The 23,930-nt window shown below is 43.0% G+C and overlaps 2 protein-coding genes across 2 annotated transcripts; both read right to left on the bottom strand.

Moving 5' to 3' along the window:
- Positions 1–8,532: 8,532 nt before the first annotated feature.
- Positions 8,533–9,233, bottom strand: LOC128414540 (28S ribosomal protein S25, mitochondrial-like). Its single transcript, XM_053389959.1, has one exon. It carries the CDS (start codon positions 9,231–9,233, stop codon positions 8,808–8,810), a length of 426 nt encoding a protein of 141 aa, XP_053245934.1. The 3' UTR covers positions 8,533–8,807.
- A 12,740-nt stretch (positions 9,234–21,973) lies between these two features.
- LOC128413442 (G-protein coupled receptor 35-like) lies at positions 21,974–23,069 on the bottom strand. The gene has a single exon (XM_053387455.1). It carries the CDS (start codon positions 23,067–23,069, stop codon positions 22,107–22,109), a length of 963 nt encoding a protein of 320 aa, XP_053243430.1. The 3' UTR covers positions 21,974–22,106.
- Between the last annotated feature and the right edge of the window lie 861 nt (positions 23,070–23,930).

Below are 23,930 nucleotides of genomic sequence, written 5' to 3'. Positions count from 1 at the left end.
AAAAGACGTGTCAGACTTCTAACATTTAAAAAGTGCCTTATCTTAAAAATGTAGAAAAGCAAACGGAACAAGCTGGGAAACTAGCAGTCAAAATAGATCGTTGAAACCATGTTATAAATAGCAAATATAAAAATAAGTAGGATTTATCTGTCATTTCAAATAATTTTGCTGTTACTTGTTAAGTGACTGTTGGAGCACTTTAGGACTGAGTTTTAAGTCATAAATCATGATGAGGCCCTGCCTGTGATTTCAGAAGTAGCAATATTGTATGGTGGCAATAAGGAAGTTGTATACCTGGCTGACAACACACACGTTTGCCTTCCCAGGTGTATCATCTGTGTTTTTTCTGCCATCATTACTTACAGACTTTCAGTGATCATTTCCCATTATATACTGGAAACAACATTCATATCAATAGCCCATTTGCTATTAGCCCCAGTGGCTGCAGGCTAAAGCAAGACTGGATACTGTACAGTGCAGCAGCAGCAGCACACTTACACCACTATGTGGCAGAATTGTGCATATTTAGACAATGGCCCAGTTTGCATGCCACCTTCAACCACAGTTAGTTTAAAGAATGAACAGTATGCTGGCGCATACTGTTCAGAAGTTTGTGCTTCACTCTTTCCCCACACCTGCCTGTTGCCTTCTGAGGGAGAAGCAAGCCAGATAGGTTACATGCAGGTATGGGCTCATGGTTTGTGTCCCACAAACAAACCATGATCAGTAAGCCAAAACCAAACCTTAGGTTCCACTTGTGGTTTGCTTGGAGAGAAACAAACCAGTAGTCTGGTTTTACACTGTGTCCTTTCTGGTGCAGAAGCAGCAGGACTGGGGGTAGAGTGAAGCGCAGACATGAGCAGTGTGCAGCAGTGAGTGCATTGTTTGCTCGCATTAAACAATCATTTGTCTTACTTGTAGCTTAATGCATAAACTAGGCAGAAAGTTAATTTCCTAGACAGAAATGATAATGAGGTAAGAGGGGCATATTAGACAAGGGGAAAGGCAAAGGGAAAGAAAAGAAAGATTGACGCTAGTGACATATACTGTATGACCATCTCAAAAGAAAGTTTGGAAAATGTCTGTCGTGATTAGGGAACTAGGATTAGCAACATTACAGGTGCCCAGACAAAGAAAGAGGATGTGGGTACAATCTGCTTTACCAGTGGGGAAGAAGTGAGAATAAAGATTGAGAAAGCTGAGGACAATACACCGGCTTTCTGTTTTCCTGGATCACTGGCAAAAAGATTTCCGAGTACTTTATTGGTGAAAATATTCAGAATTCTGTCCTCATGAAGGAACTAACAGACAGATCTCCTTCATTCTCTTGGCTACAGGCAAATTCATCACACCTTGTCAGGAGGGTTAAATATTGTGTTATGGTGTAATGTGCTTTTTGGCAGCTCACATTGAGCAGGGGACATATTACTGTGTTTTCTACCAGCTGTGCCCTCTGAATACTGGCAGGCCGACAGATAAAGTCCTAAGATGGCAAAAACATGATAACAATTACTGTCTGAATACAAAAGCTTCCAGCCTTTACAGTATAATAGCAGGATAATCCAATGCTCAAGGAGCTGGCGCAAAGCATGCTGGCCCAATTGAGGCTGCCGTATAGTCCATCAGAAGCCAAGAGGAGGTGAAAGTACCAAGCTGAGCAGGTATTTACAAGGCAAATACACAAAATACAGAATGTTGGTGTATCCAACCTTGCTGCCAGCTGTTGATGTACACAGAGAAGTATTTCTAAATCACTCTGTTCTGCTTTGGTCAGACCTCACCTGGAATACCGTTTCCAGTTCTGGGCACCACATTTTAAGGGGGATATCGACAAGCTGGAACACGTGTAGAGGAGGGCGACCAAGGTGATAAAGGATCTGGAAGCCAAGCCTTATGAGGAATGGTTGAGGGAGCTGGGTATGTTTAGCCTGGAAAAGAGGAGACTGAGAGGAGATATGATCTAAATATCTAAAGGGTTGTCACATGGAAGATGCAGCAAGCTTGTTTCTGCTGCTCCGGAGGGTAGGGCTCAAAACAATGGATTCAAATTACAAGGAGATTCCCACTAGACATTAGGAAGAACTTTCTGATGGTAATATCTGTTTGTCAGTGGAACAGACTACCTCCGAGGATGGTTGATTCGCCTTCATTGGAGGTTTTTAAACAGAGGTTGAATGGCCATCTTTAGCTGAGATTCTGGCCTTGCGGTGTGTATGTGTGAACCTCGGGGTCTCTTCCAACTCTACAATTCTAATATTCCAGAAGGAGAGGGGCTGCCTGCCGTGACACACTGAGTCCCCCAAACTGCCAGTCTGGTGGCAAATTCTGCATAAATTGCACAAACTGCAGCAGGGCCATGCAGCACCAGGGAGCCTGCAAGGAGAGAAGGAGTGGGTGGGGTGGTAGAGCATCAGTATGGTGCCCACATGGAGCCAGAGAGCTTGACCCTTCCTAACAATGACCCCGGATGAGGCCAACGAGGAGCTAGTGGGCACCCCTTGGCAGAAAACACCCATTTGGCGTGCTCCATGAGAACTCCAGAGGAGGAAGAGCAGCGTGGAATGGGCAGGCAGCTCCTGCGGTTGCAGCTTTGCATTTAAGTCAAGCACCACAGGGTTGTGAGCCCCTAGTGCCTTATGGCAGTTAAATCTAGAGAAATAAATGTGTCTAAGAACCCTCATTGTGAGTAAACAAATATGCCAAACTGCATTTTAACTGGTATCTAATCTGCAAGCAAATCAGTCTTAAATATCCATCGTTGGAAAACAACCCTTTCACCACATTGCTTAGCATTTTTAGAATAACCATTGGACCAGGATCTTCAGTGTCATACAAACCTGTGCACATCAACCAGTTTGTGCTCAAATGGATGACTAAGAACAAATCATAGAAAGGAGGTTCTAATAATTATATAGAATCTTTTTTAGTACATGTTCTTTTAAAATCTATTCCCTGAATAGAATGGAATGCAAATGAGATAAGGGTTCCCATAGCGTCGTTGAGTTCATTATTTGACCTCCCCACAAGCCGTGCCATTTTCATGATTCACTGCTGAGGAAAACCCGAGTTGAAAAACAACTGGCATGCAAACCGTAAACTTCTTCACCACATATTTTATTTCCTCTTTTTAGAGGGAAGCAAGCAGACCAGAGTTCCTGTTTGTGTTTCTTTTTAAATGTCACCCTTTTGGAGTTGTGGTGAATTCAAGGTGGTGTTGTAGTGGTGGCAAAATATAAAGTACACTTTTTCACCACCACTACTAGGTACTTAGTTGTGGGAAGAAGGGGAAGATATGCAAATGCTGTCAGAGAGATGCATATCTTTGGTGTTGTAGCTGTGCTCTGTGGAAAATTACATAGTAGAGCAACTTTAATGTTTTTCCTGGTTGCAGTCAGAATTATTCAGAAACTATACTAGTTAGCAAGCTACCAATCTCCTTCTTCCCTTACCCTGAGTAAATGAAAAAGTAAAAAGAACCACTGGTTTCCTCTTTTCCAAATTTCTGGTCGCACAACTACTCAGTAAACAGTGCCCCCAAAGTGCAAAACAAAAAACCATTGCAAAACAAAACAAAAAACTTTACACCAAGCAGTTAGCTGCTGACAGTGATGCTCTACTTCTCAGAAAAACGTGTGTTTTTTTAAAAAATAAATAAGTGATTTACAACAGCAGAAGCAAATATATTTATTGCTAGGTTTATGTTTATTGTTTGTAATAACATTTAAACTAAAACATGAAAGAGAAAGGCTACAGTACACGAGAAATCCCTAGCTGTAGTTATGCATTGATAATGCTTAGATAACGTGCCCTTTTTGGTTGCAAGCAAATAGCTGTATGGGAGATAGACAGGTACAGTGATACCTTGGGTTACAAACGCTTTGGGTTACAAACACTTTGGGTTACAAACTCCGCTAACCCGAAAGTAGTACCTCGGGTTGAGAACTTTGCCCCAGGATGAGAACGGAAATTGCGCGGTGGTGGTGTGGCAGCAGCAGGAGGCCCCATTAGCGAAAGCGCGCCCCAGGTTAAGAACGGTTTCGGGTTAAGAACAGACCTCCGGAGCGAATTAAGTTCATAACCTGAGGTACCACTGTAACTAACAAATAAACATTAAAATGGGTTGTAGGACCTATAGTCCTCTGGATGCTATTGGACTCCAACTTCCATCATCCCCAGCTAGCGTGGCTTATAGTCTGGGGTGATCGGAGTTGTATTCCAACAACATTCAGTGAGCCATCGGTTTTCCATCCCCTTATTAACGTGATATTTTTCTCTTGAGAGCAAAGTGTTGAAGAGAACAAAGAGTTAAATGTGTGGGTACAACTGAAACCAAGTGATGCTAAAAATAAAAGTGGAATTTCCCACAAACACTGAATGACAACTAAACGAGGAGGTATGTGGCAACTTAAAAACTGACAAATATACCGTACTGTGGCATGGACATTTATGAACTGAAGTGCAGTTCACACACACACACACACACACACACACACACACACACGACTATTTCAAACCCTCCAACATTTTTCCAGTGAAAATAGGGACGTCCTAGTTCATAATAATAATAATAATTTTATTATTTATACTCCATCCATCTGACTGGGTTGCCCCAGCCACTCTGGGCGTCTTCCAACATATATAAAAACATTAAACATTTAAAAAGTTCCCCATACAGGGCTGCCTTCAGATGTCTTCTAAAGATTGTATAGTTACTTATCTCTTTGGTTCGGCGGTCACATAATTCCATACCTTCCAACATTTCTCTGATGAAAGTAGGACCATCGTAAGGAAAAGCAGGACATTCTGGAATCAAATCAGAAACCAGGATGGCTTCTGTAAATCCAGGCCTGTCCCTGGAAAATCTGAGACACTGCTATTTTCATTCCTAACTGAACCACTGTGGTCAACCTCCTCAGTTGCAATCCCCTGTAAATGTTCCCCAGTGCCATAATTCAACTTGAAAATGGCTTCCTATTAACTCCAGGAGGGGCTTTTTCAGCCTAAAACCTTCATAGAGGGAATGGGGGTGGGCCGGTTGTATGCTGGTTGAGGAGGCTCCATAGGCCACTTCCAGCCTACAGACTGCTGGTTCTTCATCCCACTATGTAAACTAGGGTTATTTGCTACAACCTTTGGCGAAAGTACGGTCTTACTATACTAATTAATCTCTACATAGTTAGATGGACAGCCTCTGCCCTGTGGGAGGAAGTGGAGACTGAGGGACACAGGCAAACACAGCATCAGCGCATTCTCCATTTGGACTTCTCCCTCGCCTGTTCTATCATTTTTTTTCAGCCCTTATAAACTGTAAACCACCTTGGGTGCCTTGGCAAAAAGACAGTATACAAATGCAACGAATAAGAAAAAAAAATCTTAGCTAGTGTTCAGACACCTGTTGAAAAGGTGGCTCATTTTTTAGATGCGGACGGCTTGGGGTAGGGCTTCAAGGTAGCCATTTCTTAAAGCGGCACTGCAGTCTAGTCTCAGAATGTTAATGTTTGCAACATTTTTTTTTTTTAAAAAAAGATATTTATTAAGGTTTCCAATTTTTATACAAACAAAAAGAAAAAAGCAAAAAAGTTTAAAAACACGTACATTTCACAATACTTAGTTTTCAATGACTATTTCCCTGACCTCCTCATACCTCCCCTTCTTGTATTCCAGTTCAAATTATTTACTCAGCAAATCCTTATCTCAAAACATTACAGCTAGAAACCCCTTAATTTCTATCCAACATCATTCAACACTCTTTAATTTTACAATATTTCTGTAAATAGTCCTTAAATTTCTTCCAATCTTCTTCCGCCGACTTCTCCCTGGTCACGGATTCTGCCGGTCATTTCTGCCAATCCCATGCAGTCAATCATCTTCATCTGCCATTCTTCCAGAGTGGGTAAATCTTGCATCTTCCAATGCTTTGCAATAAGTATTCTTGCTGCTGTTGTAGCATACATAAAGAAAGTTCTATCCTTTTTTGACACCAACTGGCCGACCATGCCCAAGAGAAAGGCCTCTGGTTTCTTCAAGAAGGTATATTTAAATACCTTTTTCAGTTCATTATATATCATCTCCCAGAAAGCCTTAATCTTAGGGCACGTCCACCAAAGGTGAAAAAATGTACCTTCAGTTTCCTTGCATTTCCAACATTTATTGTTGGGCAAATGATAGATTTTTGCAAGCTTGACTGGGGTCATGTACCACCTGTATATCATTTTCATAATATTCTCTCTTAAGGCATTACATGCCGTAAACTTCATACCTGTGGTCCATAACTGTTCACAGTCAGCAAACATAATATTATGGCCAACATCTTCTGCCCATTTAATCATAGCAGATTTGACCGTCTCATCCTGAGTGTTCCATTTCAACAGCAAATTATACATTTTTGACAAAGTCTTAGTTTTGGGTTCTAACAGTTCTGTTTCCAATTTAGATTTTTCCACCTGGAAGCCAACTTTCTTATCCAAATTGTAAGCCTCCATTATCTGATAATAATGAAGCCAGTCTCGCACTTTATCTTTTAATTTCTCAAAACTCTGCAATTTCAGTCTGTCCCCTGCTTGCTCCAAAATTTCCCAATATTTTGGCCATTTGGCCTCCATATTAAGTTTTTTCTGAGCCTTAGCCTCCATCGGTGACAACCACCTTGGGGTTTTATTTTCAAGTAAGTCTTTGTATCTTATCCAGACATTAAACAATGCTTTCCTGACAATATGGTTTTTGAATGCCTTATGTGCTTTAACCTTGTTGTACCACAAATATGCATGCCACCCAAACACATTATTAAAACCTTCTAAATCCAAAATGTCTGTGTTCTCAAGAAGCAGCCACTCTTTCAACCAGCAGAACGCTGCTGATTCATAGTAAAGTTTAAAGTCTGGCAGGGCAAATCCACCCCTTTCTTTTGCATCAGTTAATATCTTAAATTTTATTCTGGGCTTCTTGCCCTGCCAGACAAATTTAGAAATGTCTTTCTGCCACTTCTTGAAACAGTCCATCTTGTCCACAATTTGCAATGTTTGAAACAAAAACAACATTCTAGGCAATACATTCATCTTTATAGCTGCAATTCGACCCAACAAGGAAAGCTTCAAATTTGACCAAATTTCTAAGTCTTTTTTCACTTCCATCCAACATTTTTCATAGTTATCTTTAAACAAATTCCCATTTTTAACTGTCATATTAATCCCCAAGTATTTCACTTTCTTAACCACAGTCAAACCTGTTTCATTCTGAAACTTCTCTCTTTCAGTCAATGTTAAATTTTTCTCTAAAACCTTAGTTTTTAACTTGTTCAATTTGAATCCTGAAACCTGACCAAATTCTTGAATTAATTCTAAAACTCTTTTAGATTCTGGCTCCTGTAACGTCAAAACTAGGTCATCTGCAAATGCTCTCAATTTATACTGTTTAGCTCCGACCTGTATACCTTTAACCATCCGGTCCCTTCTAATCATGTTCAGCAAGACCTCAATGTTTGCAACATATTAAAGGGGCTTGGAAATGCATCAACGGAGACAGGCGAAAGCTCTGCGTACGGGCTGCTATAGGAGCCTGTCAATTGTTGTTCTGAGGGATGAAATCACTGCTTATTGAGTCCGTAATCAAGCTAAAATAAACATCTGCTATCCTTCACTTAGGGACGCGGGTGGCGCTGTGGTCTAAACCACTGAGCCTAGGGCTTGCCGATTGGAAGGTCGGCGAGATGAGCACTGCAACCCCAGAGTCGTTCGTGACTGGACTTAACTGTCAGGGGTCCTTTACCTTTTTTATCCTTACCTTTTATTGCTTTGGTCATGGCATTCGGATAGAGTAAAAGAACAGTTGCTGCTGGTAATGCAAGGGACAAGAGGTCCAGTTCTGAAAGAGGGTGGTAGTTCCTTTCAGAAGAGCTAGTAAAATAATATAGGGCAGATACAAAGTCTTCCCCCATGAGACAAGTTGCTTAGAATGAAGGCCACAGTCTTGACACCTGAATTTTATAAGGTTTTTTGGAACCAGGTTGGCAGTGGGGAGGTTAGCTGATAGTGCCAAACCAGGAGCCTGCTGATTGAGTCAGCCAGCTTGCATTGCAAGCAAGCTGGCACCCTTTGTCTCCAAGTGCCTTGTGTTTGCTTGAGATAGCTCATGACCCACTAGCCTACTTACAAACACACTGGCCATTAAGATGGACCGAGTTTCTATGCAGGGATAATGGCATATCTGAGGGACTTCTGGGGAGATGGACGGTGTGTTCTGTGTATAGAGACATTACACCCCACGCATGAATTCCCTGCTGGTGGAGGTAACACAACTTTATCAGTACAGTGGTACCTCGGGTTACAAACGCTTCAGGTTACAGACTCCACTAACCCAGAAATAGTACCTCAGGTTAAGAACTTTGCTTCAGGATGAGGACAGAAATCACGCGGTGGCAGCACGGCAGCAGCAGGAGGCCCCATTACCTAAAGTGGTACCTTAGGTTAAGAACAGTTTTGGGTTAAGAACAGACCTCTGGAACGAATTAAGTTCTTAACTAGAAGTACCACTGTATTTTTTTTTAATTCCATAATTTATTTAAAAGATTCATCCTTACTTGGTTTAAGTAAGTCCAGATATTTTTCTGTTACTTAAATGGTGGTTTGTAAAAAGACCAATGTGTTGTCATCAGTGTTAAGATGCCCACTTTCTTGTCAGTCTGAATGCTTTACTCCCTGCTGTAGAAAGTTGGCTTAGGAAGCAGCACTCTCTTTCATGGCAGTTCTATATTTCCCAGTCATCTCCTTTGGTAATGGCACTTTACCAGGGCAGGCAATATGGCCTCCAATTTAACACGTACATTGCCGCAAGTGGTACTTTTTGGGGCCAAATGTTGTGGGATGCCGTAGCTTCATTTTCTCTTGTGCTTCTCCCTGCAGTGTCTCCTCGCTTTTACCAAGAACTTTCTTAACATGTTCTGCGATCTCTTTGTTGGTCTTCTCTTCCACATCAAACAGGACTTGCTCTCCAGTATCTAAATAGAATTTTAAGCATGGCGGTGGTTTCATGTTCTTAAACATCACAATCTGAAGCCAAGGGTTTTTGTACTGAATCTGAGGTATGTTGAAAAATACAAATTTTCTGGCTCCTTTGCTGAGAGGCCCCCTCGTGTTGTAGTTCACCGTCATCACCTTCATGGCGTCCTTGAAGATGATGTCGCCCTGGCTCAGGTACTGCAGCGTCCTGCAGATGGGGAACCGGCTCTCCATCGGCATGGCGGCGGCAGCCAGCAGCCCCGCGCGCACCATGTAGCCAAGGGCAGCGGCACAAGTCTGCGGCGCAACTTCCTTGCTCTGACCCACCTGGGTGGGAGCGAGGTACCACTGTATTGAGAAGTAATTGAGAAGAGCTGCATTGAAGCAGTAATAATGGCACATTATTTGTTGGAGCACTTTGGGGGACAGAAAAAACAGCATTTTGAGTGGTAGTGCACTTGTCACCATTACGTATATCTGGGCATGCAGTCTTTAGGTCTTGATCTTCAGTGCCTTGTTTCTGTTGTGTTAGATATTTGGTTTTTAGTTTCATGGAAGCTTCCTGGAATTCCTTGTTCACAAAGTAATAGCAAATGGCATCCAAACAGCAGTTGGTGTTGGCAATAATTCCTGCAAGGTTTGTAAAGTTGTCAATTTTTTCTATGTGAGTGCAGCTGGCTTCAGTGAAGTCAGCTATGGACCGAATTAAGTATGCAAGATGAATAGGTAAGAAGCATATGACAAATATGCTCATATTTGCAAAAATGATATTGATTGCTTTCTGGATGCGCTTTTCTTCATATGGGTTTGTTTTCTTCTTCTTCACGAGTTTCTTTGTGATTTGAATGGAACAGAAACTAAAAATAGTTAATGGTATAAAAAATCCCCAAATGACAGATGCAAAGGCATACATTGATGGTTCTCTGGAAATCCTTCTAAAGCAAGTGCCTGATGAAGCTCGTTTCTCAAATTTTTTAGTTACATATCCAATGCTGATCATCAAGGCCCAGAGAAACCCAGAGATAACAGCTGACTTCAGAGGGGACCGTATATGCCTTGCTTTGAGGGGATATTTTATGGCAATGTATCGATCAACTGCTGTGATGGTGATAAGGAAGATGCTCATATACCTGTTAATGAAGTATGCAGACTCAAAGGCCAAACACAGTGTAGTCACATTGATTGTCTTATAAGCCATCTTGAAAGGCAAAGTAAAAAGCAACAAAAAATCTGCAATGGCTAAGTTGGTCATGTATACTCTCGTTTCAGTCCACTTGCTCAGAGTGCAACAGAATATCTTCAAGGCCAAGGCATTCAGGACGACTCCAAAGCAGAAAATGGGGATATAAATAAGTGCTTGAGTGAGAAATATCTCTTGACTGCTAGTGGTGTTGCAGTTCAATTCCTGACTCACTTCTTGGGTCATTTCCATACCGGTGCTGTAAAAGAAACATGCTATAGTTATTATATACCTTTAGTGGCCAGGCAAAAACGTTCCTCTTCCACAGGGCCTTTGGCTGTTTAACATCCTGTGCACTTTGGGATGTGTTAGTGGGAGCGGGTGTGGGGAGTGGGGTTATTGGGTTGTTATCATTTTTATTGTGTGTTTTGTGTTTTTATCTTGTACAGTGGTACCTTGGGTTACATACGCTTCAGGTTACATACGCTTCAGGTTACAGACTCCGCTAACCCAGAAATATTACCTCGGGTTAAGTACTTTGCTTCAGGATAAGAACAGAAATCGTGCAGTAGCGGTACAGTGGCAATGGGAGGCCCCATTAGCTAAAGTGGTGCTTGAGGTTAAGAACAGTTTCAGGTTAAGAACAGACCTCCAGAACGAATTAAGTACTTAACCCGAGGTACCACTGTATTTTAACGCTGTGATCCACCCTGGGATCTACAGATGAAAGGAAGTGTGCAAATTTTATAAATAACATTAACAATAATATTCATGTAATGACAGCATTCAAGCTGTTAATAATAATCTTTCATATTTCTACAGAATTTTGCATTCCAAATATTTTGCTTATTTAAATATGTACGCTTATTTAAATATGTAAGCAGCACTGTCATATAAATTATGACAGCAGCCTCATAAAAGCATATCAGTTTTATTTATCCTCATATAGCAGTAGATACCCATGTAGTCCTGATCAATTATAAATATAACTGGAGATCTCTTCCCCCCCCCCCCCCGGCATGATTATAACTAGCAGGAGTGCCAGTTTGGCTCCGCAACCATAGGTGCCCGGGACTGTGGGTGCCATACAGCGTGCATGGCCCTGGCACTGAAATTTGTGAGTGCCCGGCCCCTTTACAGTGGTGCCTCGCAAAACGAAATTAATTCGTTCCGCAAGTTTTTTCTTCTTGCGAGCACAGTTTCCCATAGGAATGCATTGAAAATCAATCAATGCGTTCCTATGGAAACCGCCTTCAGACCAGGTCCGGGGACAGTCTGTCCCCCGACCTCTTTTGAAGGCTGGGGGGGGGGGGGACAAGGGCTTTTCTTCCCACCGCCAGCCTTCAGAAGGCTGTTCTGAAGGCTGGCGGTGGGAAGAAAAGCCCTTCTCCCCACCTCCCACCCCGCAAGCTCCGGGGACAGGAGGGCTTTCCTCCCAACTGCCAGCATTTTAAAAGCCCCCAGGACAGCGGAGATTTTAAAATGCTGGCGGGCGGCAGCGAAGCCTTCGCTGCCTCCCGCCAGCATTTTCAGATTGCCCGGGACAGCGAAGAAGTCTCTGCTGTCCCGGGGAGATTTTAAAATTTTCAGATCGCCCGGGACAGCGGAGAAGTCTCCGCTGTCCCGGGGGCTTTTAAAATGCTGGCGGGCGGCAGCGAAGCAAGCCCATAGGGAAATTCGTTTTGCGAAGCACCTCCAAAACGGAAAACTCTTTCGTCTTGCGAGTTTTTCGTTTTGCGAGGCGTTCGTCTTGCGAGGCACCACTGTATAGGGAATTTTGTGAGTGCTCTGGCACCAAGGGCCCCAGGGAGTTGGCACCTATGATAACCAGCCTGAACCAGAAGTGTCTGCAATCATACTTGGAGCTAACTACATGGTGTTAGTGCCAACACAGTTTACAGTTATAGTCATTTGCCATTATAATGTAGTCAAGGAGTCCTGTATGACAATCTCTTGAAACTCAACTAGATTTGGTGTCACAAAGGACTTTCTATCCGCTGAGGCTGATGTGCTGACTGTAGACAGAGGGAGACTAGTCACAATGATCCATGCCCTGGTAACTTCAAACTTCGGCTACTCTGCAGACAGTTTGGAAACTACAGCTAGTCCATAACACTGCAGCCAACCATTGCTTGCCAGTTTTGAAACCAATGAATGAGCATCTATTAGAATATTCTGTTCTATTCCCACTATGCAAAGTGATTGTCCTTATCTAGCAATTAAATTAGAATAACAAGATAGCATATAAATTATGTACATAACAAATAATATGTAAGGTTGACCTTGCAGAGTCTTATTTAAGGACTTCACCATCTCACAAATGGAGAAAATTGTCCCATCATGAGATTAAAAAGAGGAAGATAAACAAGCCACCCACATTTTTGATTTTCACACTATTTGCTTCCCAACTGCATATTTTTAACAGCTGCTAGATTAGAAAGAAAAGCCTGAGTTTACAGACAGTAGTGGATTCTAGCCTGCTGAAAAGCCTGAGGACAACCTTTTGGGCAGGCTGCAATCCACTGCTGTGTAAACTCAGTCTTTGCTTCTAAACTGGCAGCTGTTAAAAAAATAGGCAGATGTGAACCCTGGAAGCAAAGACTTTGCAAATCTGTGTGGTGATCAGCTGCAGCAGAGAGAACTATCAGATTAAACGCACAAAGACAATGTCTCCACACAGCAGAACTTACCACTCAACAGTTCCAAGTAGTCCACTTGAACAAGTCTGGGATCTTTTGGTTGAGCTTGGAGTATCCTTGCCGTAGGTTTGTTTTCTTTTCAACTCAGTGTTATAAGTCTGGCTACTCAGCCTCTTCTTTTGAAAATCTTGTTCTCACAGCCTGTTTTTCCTGTGAACCAGCTGTTTCGCTCTTGAAAAGTTGTCTTGAAATCATATCTTGAAAAGTTTAGTATTTTAATTTTGAAGTTAGTTTTCTCAGAATTCGTAGGCACAGTGGGAAAATTTTTAAGACCATATCTTTGTCAGTTAGATCTTTATCTATTTACATGTATATAGGCTTTTCTGCAAACACAATTTTTTCCATGACTAATAAGTCATCTGCTGTTTTTCTGTTGTTAAATAATGCTTAGTCAAGGAAATGCATTCGAAGTCGTGTGGTCTGTTGCAAAATACAGCGCAGTATCTCACTAAGAACATAAGAACAGTCTGCTGGATCAAGCCAATAGCCCAGGGGTCAGCAAACTTTTTCAGCAGGGGGCCGGTCCCCTGTCCCTCAGACCTTGTGGGGGGCCGGACCATATTTTTTGGGGGGAAATCAACTAATTCCTATGCCCCACAAATAACCCAGTGGTGCATTTTAAATAAAAGGACACATTCTACTCATGTAAAAACACACTGATTCCCAGACCGTCTGCAGGCCGGATCCAGTCCCCGGGCCTTAGTTTACCTACCCATGAGCAATAGCCCATCTAGTCCAAACTGTCTTAATATTGTTTTTAATGCTGCAAAGCTGCACTGGGACCTTAGGGTGAAGGGCATATAAGAAGTAAGTAAGAAAATAAATAAAAAATATTCTCCTTGCTTCCTGGCTTCCCTGCATTCCCTCCAGTTCATCCTCCTTGCTTTTTGACTTCCCTGCTTTCCCTCTCCTCCTGCCCGACCCCCCAATTTTCCTTCTCCATTTAGTGCCCCTTGCTTCACCATGACATTTTTCCTTCCCATTTCATGCCATATTCATTTCCCTTCCTTTCCCTTCCACTAACCCAGAGAGTCCCGGTCAAAGGAGCCAACTCCTAGGGGCCAAGGGGACTTTGGACCTCCCCCCAATAAAATATTTTTTGGGGTGTTTCTCTAAAAATTGATGGGCACTGCCATTCAAATGGTGTGTGCGCACCATGTCATGAGATTGATTATGCGGGAGGGGACCACTCCAATATTTTATTGAAGTTGGCATCCATGGCTCTGAGCAAGTTCCATTCTACCTATGTGTGCAGTTTTCTCCTGATGGGCAGTGTTATGTACTGAAGTTCTCACCCTGGGCCCGCAGGGGGATACTGTAGATAGTTCAGGTCCACATATGCAAATAAGGGATCGAAAGTGACGTTCAGTGATTGGATAGTTATAGAAAATGGTTACTGTTGTGTTCTAGTGGAGCTCTATATAAGCAGGCTGGCTGAACCCTTCAGTTCAGTTCTGTTCTGGCCTGTGAATAAACAAGAGCTGTTTGAAGAATCGCTGTGTCGTCTGATATGCTTACCCACAACTTAACAGCTTTGCAGGAGAACAGCTTCAGTCTGCAGCCAGTAAGCTATGGCGCAAATGCAAGAGAGACGTCAGTCTGCAGAATCGAAAGAGGAGGCATGTTTTTTGGGAGGTGGGGGGAGAGGGAAGGGAGAAAGAGGAATGCTCTTCCACTACCATCATAAGGAGGGTGCAAAGCAGGTCTGAGCCCCAGCAGAGAGGCTTGATATTCCCTATCCATGCTCTGACCCAGCACCCTTAATAAACTACAGTTCCCAGTGGTGCACACTATTTTTTTGGTTCACCTCAGGCAGCAGAGTGTCTTGGGCAGCCCTGGATATGACAGAGCTGGTGGATGGATGGGAGGGAGGAGATGAATTTCACCTGAGTGGCCATATAAATGTAGCACCAGCACAAGTAATCTGACAGCTTTGGATGGGATTGGCAGGTGAGCAGGCAGCTGATTCATTATTTCTGTCTTAACTACCATAGATGAAATGGCGACAGCGAGCCATCACAAAACTGGACAAAACTGGTCGTCTGAATCTTTGTGGCATTGATAAAATGCACCTTATTGTAGGTTAGCTAACGTATGTGTTATGTACTGAAGTTCTCACCCTGGGCCAGCAGGGGGATACTGTAGATAGTTATGCAAATGAAGGATCGAAAGTGACGTTCAGTGATTGGATAGTTTTAGAAAATGGCAACAGTTACATTGTTCTGGAGCTTTATATAAGCAGGCTGACTGAGCTCCTCAGTTAGTTCTGTTCCAGCTTACAAATAAAGAGCTGCTTTGGAAGAATCGCTGTGTCGTCTGATATGTTCCCCCACAACTTAACAGTATGTATTTTATAAAGCGACTAATAAATATAAATAGTAACTAGGAGCATGAGATTCTTAATCCCACGGTTGTGGGCTTGAGACCCACACTGGGCAAAAGATTCCCGCATTGCATGAGGTGTTAGATTAATGATCCTCATGATCCCTTTCAGCTCTATAATTCTATGATGCTATGAACTAGCTAATCATGGGAGGCATTCAATGTACAGTGGCACCTCGAGTTACAGACGCTTCAGGTTACAGACTCCGCCAACCCAGAAATAGTACCTCGGGTTAAGAACTTTGCTTCAGGATGAGAACAGAAATCGTGTAGTGGCAGCGGGAGGCCCCTTTAGCTAAAGTGGTACCTCAGGTTAAAAACAATTTCAGATTAAGAACGGACCTTCAGAACAAATTAAGTTCTTAACTGAGGTACCACTGTAGCTTTGAGATTGCATAAATAGTGGAACAATCCTCCCAGAGGCAATGGTGTGTGTGTGTGTGTGTGTGTGTGTGTGTGTGTACGCATGAGGAGGACAGGGTGGGAAGTCCCATTGTGCCAGCAGAAGAAGAGGAGTTTGGATTTGATATCCCGCCTTTCACTCCCTTTCAGGAGTCTCAAAGCGGCTAACATTCTCCTTTCCCTTCCTCCCCCACAACAAACACTCTGTGAGGTGAGTGGGGCTGAGAGACTTCGGAGAAGTGTGACTGGCCCAAGGTCACCCAGCAGCTGCATGTGGAGGAGCAGAGACGCGAACCCGGTTCCCCAGATTACGAGACTACCGCTCTTAACCACTACACCACACTGGCTCTCAGAAGGCCTTGTGTGGCTAGTGGGACCTGCTAGTTGAATCCAGACCCATGTACTGTATTTTAAAAAGAACTTGTTCACACATTTTTGCATGGATGACAACAGCCTATGATGTCTCAACCACACAAAAGGAATGGTAAACTGTAAGGGTTGCTTCCTGTTCCAGACATCTCTCTTCAAGGCCTTTTTTATATATAAATAATAATAATAGAAAAGTTCTTCCAGATTCTCTTTTCCCCTTACCCAATCTTGAAATAAGGCTTGGCTGCTAGTGATCCAAGGTCAGTCACCTGTGTGATTACTCCTTTTTCTGTAGCCACTAACACCAACAGGCTCACGGATAGTTCAGTCAGAAGAGCATGAGATTCTTAATGTGAGGGTCGTGGGTTCGAGACCCACGTTGGCCGAATTTTTCCTGCATTGCAGGGGGCTGGACTAAATGACCCCCTTGGTCCCAACTCTACAATTCTATTATTCTTTGTGGTGAACTAGCAATAACGAAGCTGGAGGAAGAGTAGAGAAGTAAATAAAGCCGACAATAAATCCTTGAAAGAAAACATTTTTTCCAGCATTCAAAAGGTATCTTCAATTTAATACTGGCCAGGAATCAGGATCCCAAAGTGGAAGTTAGCAAGCTGCAGGCTTCTAGTGCTTAACAGCTTTCTTCTCTGAAGTGTGGTTGGCTGACTTCCTGCTAACTACAATTCCTTGGAACTGAGTCTCTGTTGTAGCTTAGCTTTAATTGCATTTCCTGTTGCACCAAAGAAGAAGTCTAAGCTTGGCATAATAAACTCAAGCGTATGATGTAACCCCATGTATTTCTATACTTAATCATTTAATTAATTTCATTAAAAATGTATACTGCTCAATTGTAAAAAACAACAAACTTCAGTTTTATGTATTACAGTGGTACCTCGGGTTAAGTACTTAATTCGTTCCGGAGGTCCTTACTTAACCTGAAACTGTTCTTAACCTGAAGCACCACTTTAGCTAATGGGGCCTCCTGCTGCCACCGCGCTGCCAGAGCACGATTTCTGTTCTCATCCTGAAGCAAAGTTCTTAACCTGAAGCACTATTTCTGGGTTAGCGGAGTCTGTAACCTGAAGCGTATGTAACCTGAAGCGTATGTAACCTGAGGTACCACTGTATATGTCGTTTATTACATGTGCTGTTCTTGCTACTTTTGCTTGCTTGCTGAAATCTGTTTGTTCATTTTTTTGGCTGTTGTTGTTTAGTCGTTTAGTCGTGTCCGACTCTTCGTGACCCCATGGACCAGAGCACGCCAGGCACTCCTGTCTTCCACTGCCTCCCGCAGTTTGGTCAGACTCATGTTTGTGGCATGACAAACTCATGTTTCCCCTTCATGGATCACTGCCTTGCCGTGGCGAAGGGGCTTGAAGAACTCAGAGAAGCTATGAACTACGCCGAGCAGGGCACACAAGATGAACAGGTCATAGTGGAGAGTTTTGACCAAACGTGATCCACCTGGAGGAGGAACCGGCAAGCCACTCCAGTATCCTTGCCAAGAAAACTCCATGGACAAAGATTTTTTTGGCTACTGCCTTTATTTTGGTTGATCAATATATCTTGATTTGATTGTAAAGTGGTTGGTGTTGTTAGACCCCTGTTCACTTGATATATATAGCCCAACAGAATCATTAGCTAACAACACAAACCTATCCGTCTTTATTAAGAAGTGAGTCTCATTGTGTTCATTAGCACTTATTCTCAGATAAGTGCATAAAATTCAACTTTCAGGGTGTTTTCGCACATTAAAGCATATTTAAATTGCTCTTGTATTTACTTGTGTGTACAGTGCAGATATTTATTATTGCATTTTGGTACTGTCCTTCCAAGGAGCTCCGTGTCATGTTACATGGTCTTCCCCTTGCCTTCATTTATCCCTGAGGTAGGCCACACCAGCAAGCAAAAGTGACCAGCAAGCCGTTGAATATGCACATCCCATTTATCATTCTTTTCTGTCTTCAGAGGCGGTAAACAGGATAGAAGAGAGTCAAAGTGTATAATAAATTGTTTATTTAATACGTTTTAACACATGTTCGTGATCAGTTGTTTCAAGGCACATACACCCAAAGTGGTTGTTTTGTTTTAAATGTAAGGCTTTCGAAAACACCATCTTACAAAACAGCAATAAAACCAGCCGCAGTAAAATAAAAAACAATTGAAGCTCAAAAACCAACAGTAAACTCAGTCAGGAGGACGAAATGCCTGATTCTTGAAGGAAAATGCACCCCTTTGCCATCCTTTGAAACAAACAAACAAAAAGGGATGGTGGCAAATGGCTGACAGTTTCTACAACCACCTGGGTCTAGGGAGGGGATCTAATAACCTCTTTCAATGGGACCAGAACCACCTCGTCTCTTAATGAACTATTTATGGAGACACATCACTTTGTTATTTGCTTGTTGTCCTTAATATAGTTAGGCCTGATTAGCTGGATGCAATTGGAAACGTGGTTTCACTTGGTGCCCTTCACTTTCCCCCCATGGCAATCTGTGGCTGAAGCAGCGTGCTTGCAATGAAACTGCAACGCTGACAAGACGTGTCGGAGATCTCCCATCTTTTAAACTAAGGCTTTGTTTCCGACGGCACATTTCTCAGAGCCCCCCCCCCCCCCATTGATGACTATGACTCAGCTGAATCCAGTAAAAAAATCCATCACAGCAAATACTTCATTGTTCACATGACCCCGATTAAGTATTGAAATATATTTCAAGGAAAAGTAAACATCTCTAAGAGAAGAGGTGTAGAATGGGGAATACAGATAGGGACAGAGCGACCTGTTTTCATTCACAATAAGGTGCTCATCTTCTTTGGATATGGGTTCCACAGAGAAATGTCATACAAGCCGCCTGCCGTCTCTTTGCAGAAGTACAAAAATATTTTTTTATCGGGGGGTTGGAACCCCCAAAGGGTGTTTTTAAAAACAAAAACAAGCAACTCGGTAAAGACTGAGCACCGTATTTTTCCATGTATAAGACCTCCCTATTTTTGGGGACTCCAAATTAAAAAAATGGGGGGAGATTGCCCATAGTTGTTGAGCTTTTTTGGGGAGGGGCAGAGTTGTTGAGCATTTTTTTTGGGGGGGAGGGATTGCCAAAAATCGCTCACCTGCCTAACTGATGTCGACACTCACACACATTGCAAAAGCCACCGATTGTCTGTCCCACCAATAACACACACAATAGCCGCTGATAATATCCGGCTCACGAAAGGAACCAATCCCACGTCCCCCCTATGCACTATCCGTGTATAAGACGACCCCCTAATTTTAATTTCTTAATAAAAAAACCTTGTCTTAAACACAAAGGTACAGTATGTTCAGTGGGTAGACGACATTGATTGACTGCTGGAGGGGAAAATGAAATGCCGGGGGGGCAGGAGCGCCAGTTCCTGGGGGTTGAGCCCTTTTGGCCCCCCCTATATTTTTGGAGTAGGAGCTGGGTCCCCCAATGTTCAAAAAGCTTGGAGCTGATTGCAGGACAGCTCCAGTGGCTGGCTCCTTCCCCTCCTACTCCAGTCATTGAAGCCCCCCTTGCAAGTTGGTGCCTCTGCTGGGGGGACAAGAAGGAGGAGGAATGGAATGATGAGGAGTGGCTGGAAACCTGAACAGGAGCACTTGCCAACTGCAACATTTTGTTGCAGCAGGTACCAGTTGGTCCTACATATTACTAATGAACTCCTTTTCTAAGTTATGCAGCCAGAATGGCATCGTCCACACACAAGAGGGTGGTATTGCTATCAAGAGGCTTGGGGGGACCCTAAGGGTTGCAGAAGTACACCTACTAACCCCCCCTACTTTAGGAAAAAAAATTCCTCAGGTGGAAGAAACCCCCTAAACAGCCCAATCAGGCCTGTGTTCATGCTTCCTGGTCACAGAATGCGGACTGACTGCTGGAAGGTGGGAGGGGAGATGGAAACCAGGGGAGAGGGAAGGAACTAGATGCAGTATGCTGAAAAGGGCATGGCTGGCTAGCAAGAACCCTGAATAAGAGCATTTGAGCTGCAGCTCAGTAGTAGAACATCTGCTTTCCATGCAAAGGTCCCAGGTAGAATCCCTGGCAGGTAGGACTGGGAGAAACCCTCTGTCTGAACCCTGAGAGAGCCATTGCTAGTCGGTGTAGACAATATGGAGCTGGGTGGAGCAATGGTCTGACTCGGTGCAGTGCAGCTTCCTGTGTTCACTGCATATGGAAGGTTCTACTTCTGTTTCTGAGAATAGCTATCAAGGTGCAACCCAACTTGGCAGCATGATAGCACCCTTAAACCACATAGCTCAGTCTGCCAGGCTTGTGGTTATCCTGCAGCCTGGCTGCCAGGAACTGTGCTTCAAGACTTAACATTAGCAGGAAAATAACCATGTATATTATGCAAATAATATGTGCATTTCTAAATAACCTTCTAGAATAAGCACATCACTATTTGTATGTTAAAACACACACACACACACACACACACACACACACACACACACAAAAGGGTTTTTTTCTGGGGGTACACATACCACTAAACATTTTGTGAATCTTTTTACTTTTGTCCATTTACTGTGTTTATTTGTCCCGATTAAATGGTGATTTTCTTGAGTCAAAATGAGTGTGTGTGTGTGTGTGTAATGAATTGACCCTTTAACTGACAGACAATTCCTTTTTGTGTATAAAAAAGAAATGTATTTATGTGTTACATTTATATCTCACCTTGACCCCAAAGAGCTCAATTTTGCAATCAAACTTTTGCCTTTCCCAATTTTATCTGCACAATGTCCCTGTTAGGTAGGTTAGACTGAGGCCTCATTTGCACTATACATTTAAAGCAGTATCATAATGCCAGTTTAAACAGCCATGGTTTCCCCCCAAAGTATCCTGGTTAGTGTAGCTTGTTAAGGGTGTTGAGAATTATTAAAAGGCAAAGGTAAAGGATCCCTGACAGTTAAGTCCAGTCGCGAATGACTCTGGGGTTGCGGCGCTCATCTCGCTTTACTGGCCGAGGGAGCTGACGTTTGTGCGCAGACAGTTTTTCCGGGTCATGTGGCCAGAATGACTAAGCTGCTTCTGGCGAAACCAGAGCAGTGCACAGAAATGTCGTTTAGCTGCCTGCCTGAGTGGTACCTATTTATCTACTTTGACATGCTTTCGAACTGCTAGGTTGGCAGGAGCTGGGACCTGGCAACAGGAGCTCACCCCGTCACGGGGATTCAAACCACCGACCTTCCAATCGGCAAGCCCCAGGCTCAGTGGTTTAGACCACAGCGCCACTTGAGAGACCCCTATTCCCCTCACACAGTTACAATTCTCAGAGTGGTTTAACAATACCTCTTCCCAGGGAATTTTGGGAATTGTAGTTCCATGGGGGGAATAGGGGTCTCCTTTAACAAACTACACTTCCAAGGATTCTTTGGGCAAAGTCATATATATTTATAGGGGTATGATGCTGCTTTAAATGTATAGAGCAGGTGGGGGCCTGAGAGACAGTGAGTGGCTGAAAGTTAGCTTCACAGTAGAGTGGGGATTTGAACTCTGGTCTCCTAGTTCAAGTCCAACACTCTAACCACTGCGCAATGCTTCTATATAAAAACTATATTGCACATCATGCAAAAACCAGCATTTATTTTTTTAAAAGGTAAAGCTCTTAATATAGTATATGCACTCTGCAACCAAATGTATATCAATCATAAAACAAACTTACAATGCATAATACAAATTGATCATTGTAAGCTGTATCAAACTACAAGCACTAATTCAGCTGAGGAAGGCCTGAGTATAAAGACAGGATTTCAACATGAAAAATATCATCTTAGATACAGGGATATGTATCTTTCCGCAAGAAGTATGGATCCAGAACATAATCTGCCGTTTCAGCAAGAGATGTTAAACCAGCACACTGATCTCCATCGGCGAAAATTCAAGGGAGCAGCATCGGTTTAAAACGTATCCACTAAAATTAACGTGATATCCAATTTGTTTACTGGTCTTGAATAGTTTGTGGGGCTTCGTTCGACATAGCGTTCGAAAGGCGATGTTTCGATTGATTGGACATAGTCCTCCAAAGGTGAGACTAGATGCATCTTAAAATGATGTTGTGATTTCAGCTGTTTAAACTTTGCAGTTGTGAATTTTCGGGTGTTTTGCTTTGCAGCTGTGAATCTTGAGTTAAGTTGGACCTGGACTGCATTGCGTTGAAGGGAGGCAAGAGTGCTGCAGCTTCCTGGAATTCCTTAGCAACCATGTAATAGCACACGGCATCCAGGCAGCAATTTAGCTTGGTCATTAACGCAGTTGCGTGTATGGTATTGGCGATGGCTTGCCACACCTCGCAGTCAGCAACTTCAAATGCTTTTGCTAAGTAGCTAAAGAGTAAACTCAAGTGGAAAGGCAGGAAGCATATAATGAAGGTGGCCAGGTTGATTGAGACCACCCAGATGGCTTTCTGGGTTAACTTTTCTTCATGAGGACCAGCATTATGTTTCTTCCTGAGGCATCGGATGACTTGTATGGAACAAAACAACAATATAACCAGTGGTATGAAAAAGAAAACGATTAATCTGACCAGGGTAAGAGCTGTGTTCTCCTTAGAAAGTTTATGAAAACAAAACTCTCCTTTCAACGAGAGACTGAATGGGATTGTATAAAGCAAGCAACAGAGCCAAACCAATAAGCAGAAAAGAGCTGCCTTCCGCGGAGACCTGATTACTTTGGCTTTCAGGGGATGTTTGATTGCAAGGTACCGATCAACCGCTATTAGCATGATAATGCCGATGCTCATTGGCATGTTCATGCTACTGATTCCGAATATGACACAGCAAAAGTCATCCACAGGCCAGTTCTTATAGTGAAAGTACATGATGAATGGTAGGATAAGGACCAGCGTGTAGTCTGCCAGGGCTAAATTGATCATGTAAACTCTGGTCTCTGTCCATTTGCCCAGTTTGAAGCAGAAAACCCACAAGGCAACTGTATTAAATATGACTCCGAAAAAGGTGAGTAGGCTGTAAAGAATAATTTCAAAAGTAACTATGCCCTGCTCAATCCTGCCACTGCAGTTCGCCATTATGACAGTTTTCTGTAAAGAGATATTTTAAAAATAAGTAGCAAAAATGGAATGCAGAGATAATTAAAGCTTGATTATTTGTTCTAACAACAGCACCTGGATTATTTAGATCCATTCCTATTATTATTATTAGTCAAATTTGTATACCACTGTATACCTGTAGATCTCAGGGCGGGTCACGATCTGTGTCTGGGCCTGGCAATTGAACTAAGGCGTTTTGGGGTGAGGTGCCATGGTCCCAAAATTCCACCTGTAGCTGACTAAATAATACTTGTGGGATGTGTGAACTGTTTTGTGTTTTGATTTGTCTTTTTACTGAAAGGGGCTGCCCCTTTTAGCAGAGGATTGACTGCTTGACTCATTCCGCCTTCATACCATTTCTCTGCTTTCCAAGTAAATTTTCTTCTCACAGAGAAAAAATACAGTGACTTTGCATATCCCCCCCCCCCCCCCCCGTGGGCGAGAAAAAGCAGCTGGTGAGAGTGAGTTTGAATGTGGCAATGACATTCAGCCTCTGGGCAGTCCCGTCCTCCAGTTTCCACCAGTCTTGCTCTGATGTTGCCTGACTTTGTCTCTGTCACATCCGCACCATACATTTAAAGTGCTATGATACCACTTTTTACAGGCGTGGCTTCCCCCGAATAATAATGGGAGATGTAGTTTGTAAGGGGTATTGAGAGTTGTTAGGACAGTGTTTTTCCAGCTCGGCTCTCCAGCTGTTGTTGGACTACAACTGCTGTCATCCCTAGCTAGCAGGACCAGTGGTCAGGAATGATGGGAGTTGTAGTCCAACAACAGTGAAGAAACACTGTGTTAGGAGAACCTTATTCCCCTCACACACCTACAATTCCCTGGATGGTT

The sequence above is a fragment of the Podarcis raffonei genome, chromosome 5 (genome assembly GCF_027172205.1).
Source record: "Podarcis raffonei isolate rPodRaf1 chromosome 5, rPodRaf1.pri, whole genome shotgun sequence".
NCBI lineage: Eukaryota > Metazoa > Chordata > Lepidosauria > Squamata > Lacertidae > Podarcis > Podarcis raffonei.
This window is presented reverse-complemented; position numbering and strand designations above follow the sequence as displayed.

What these genes read in the sequence shown, in the direction of transcription:
- LOC128414540 (XM_053389959.1), bottom strand. Translation starts at nt 9,233, where the DNA reads ATGCCGATGGAGAGCCGGTTCCCCATCTGCAGGACGCTGCAGTACCTG.
- LOC128413442 (XM_053387455.1), bottom strand. Translation starts at nt 23,069, where the DNA reads ATGGCGAACTGCAGTGGCAGGATTGAGCAGGGCATAGTTACTTTTGAA.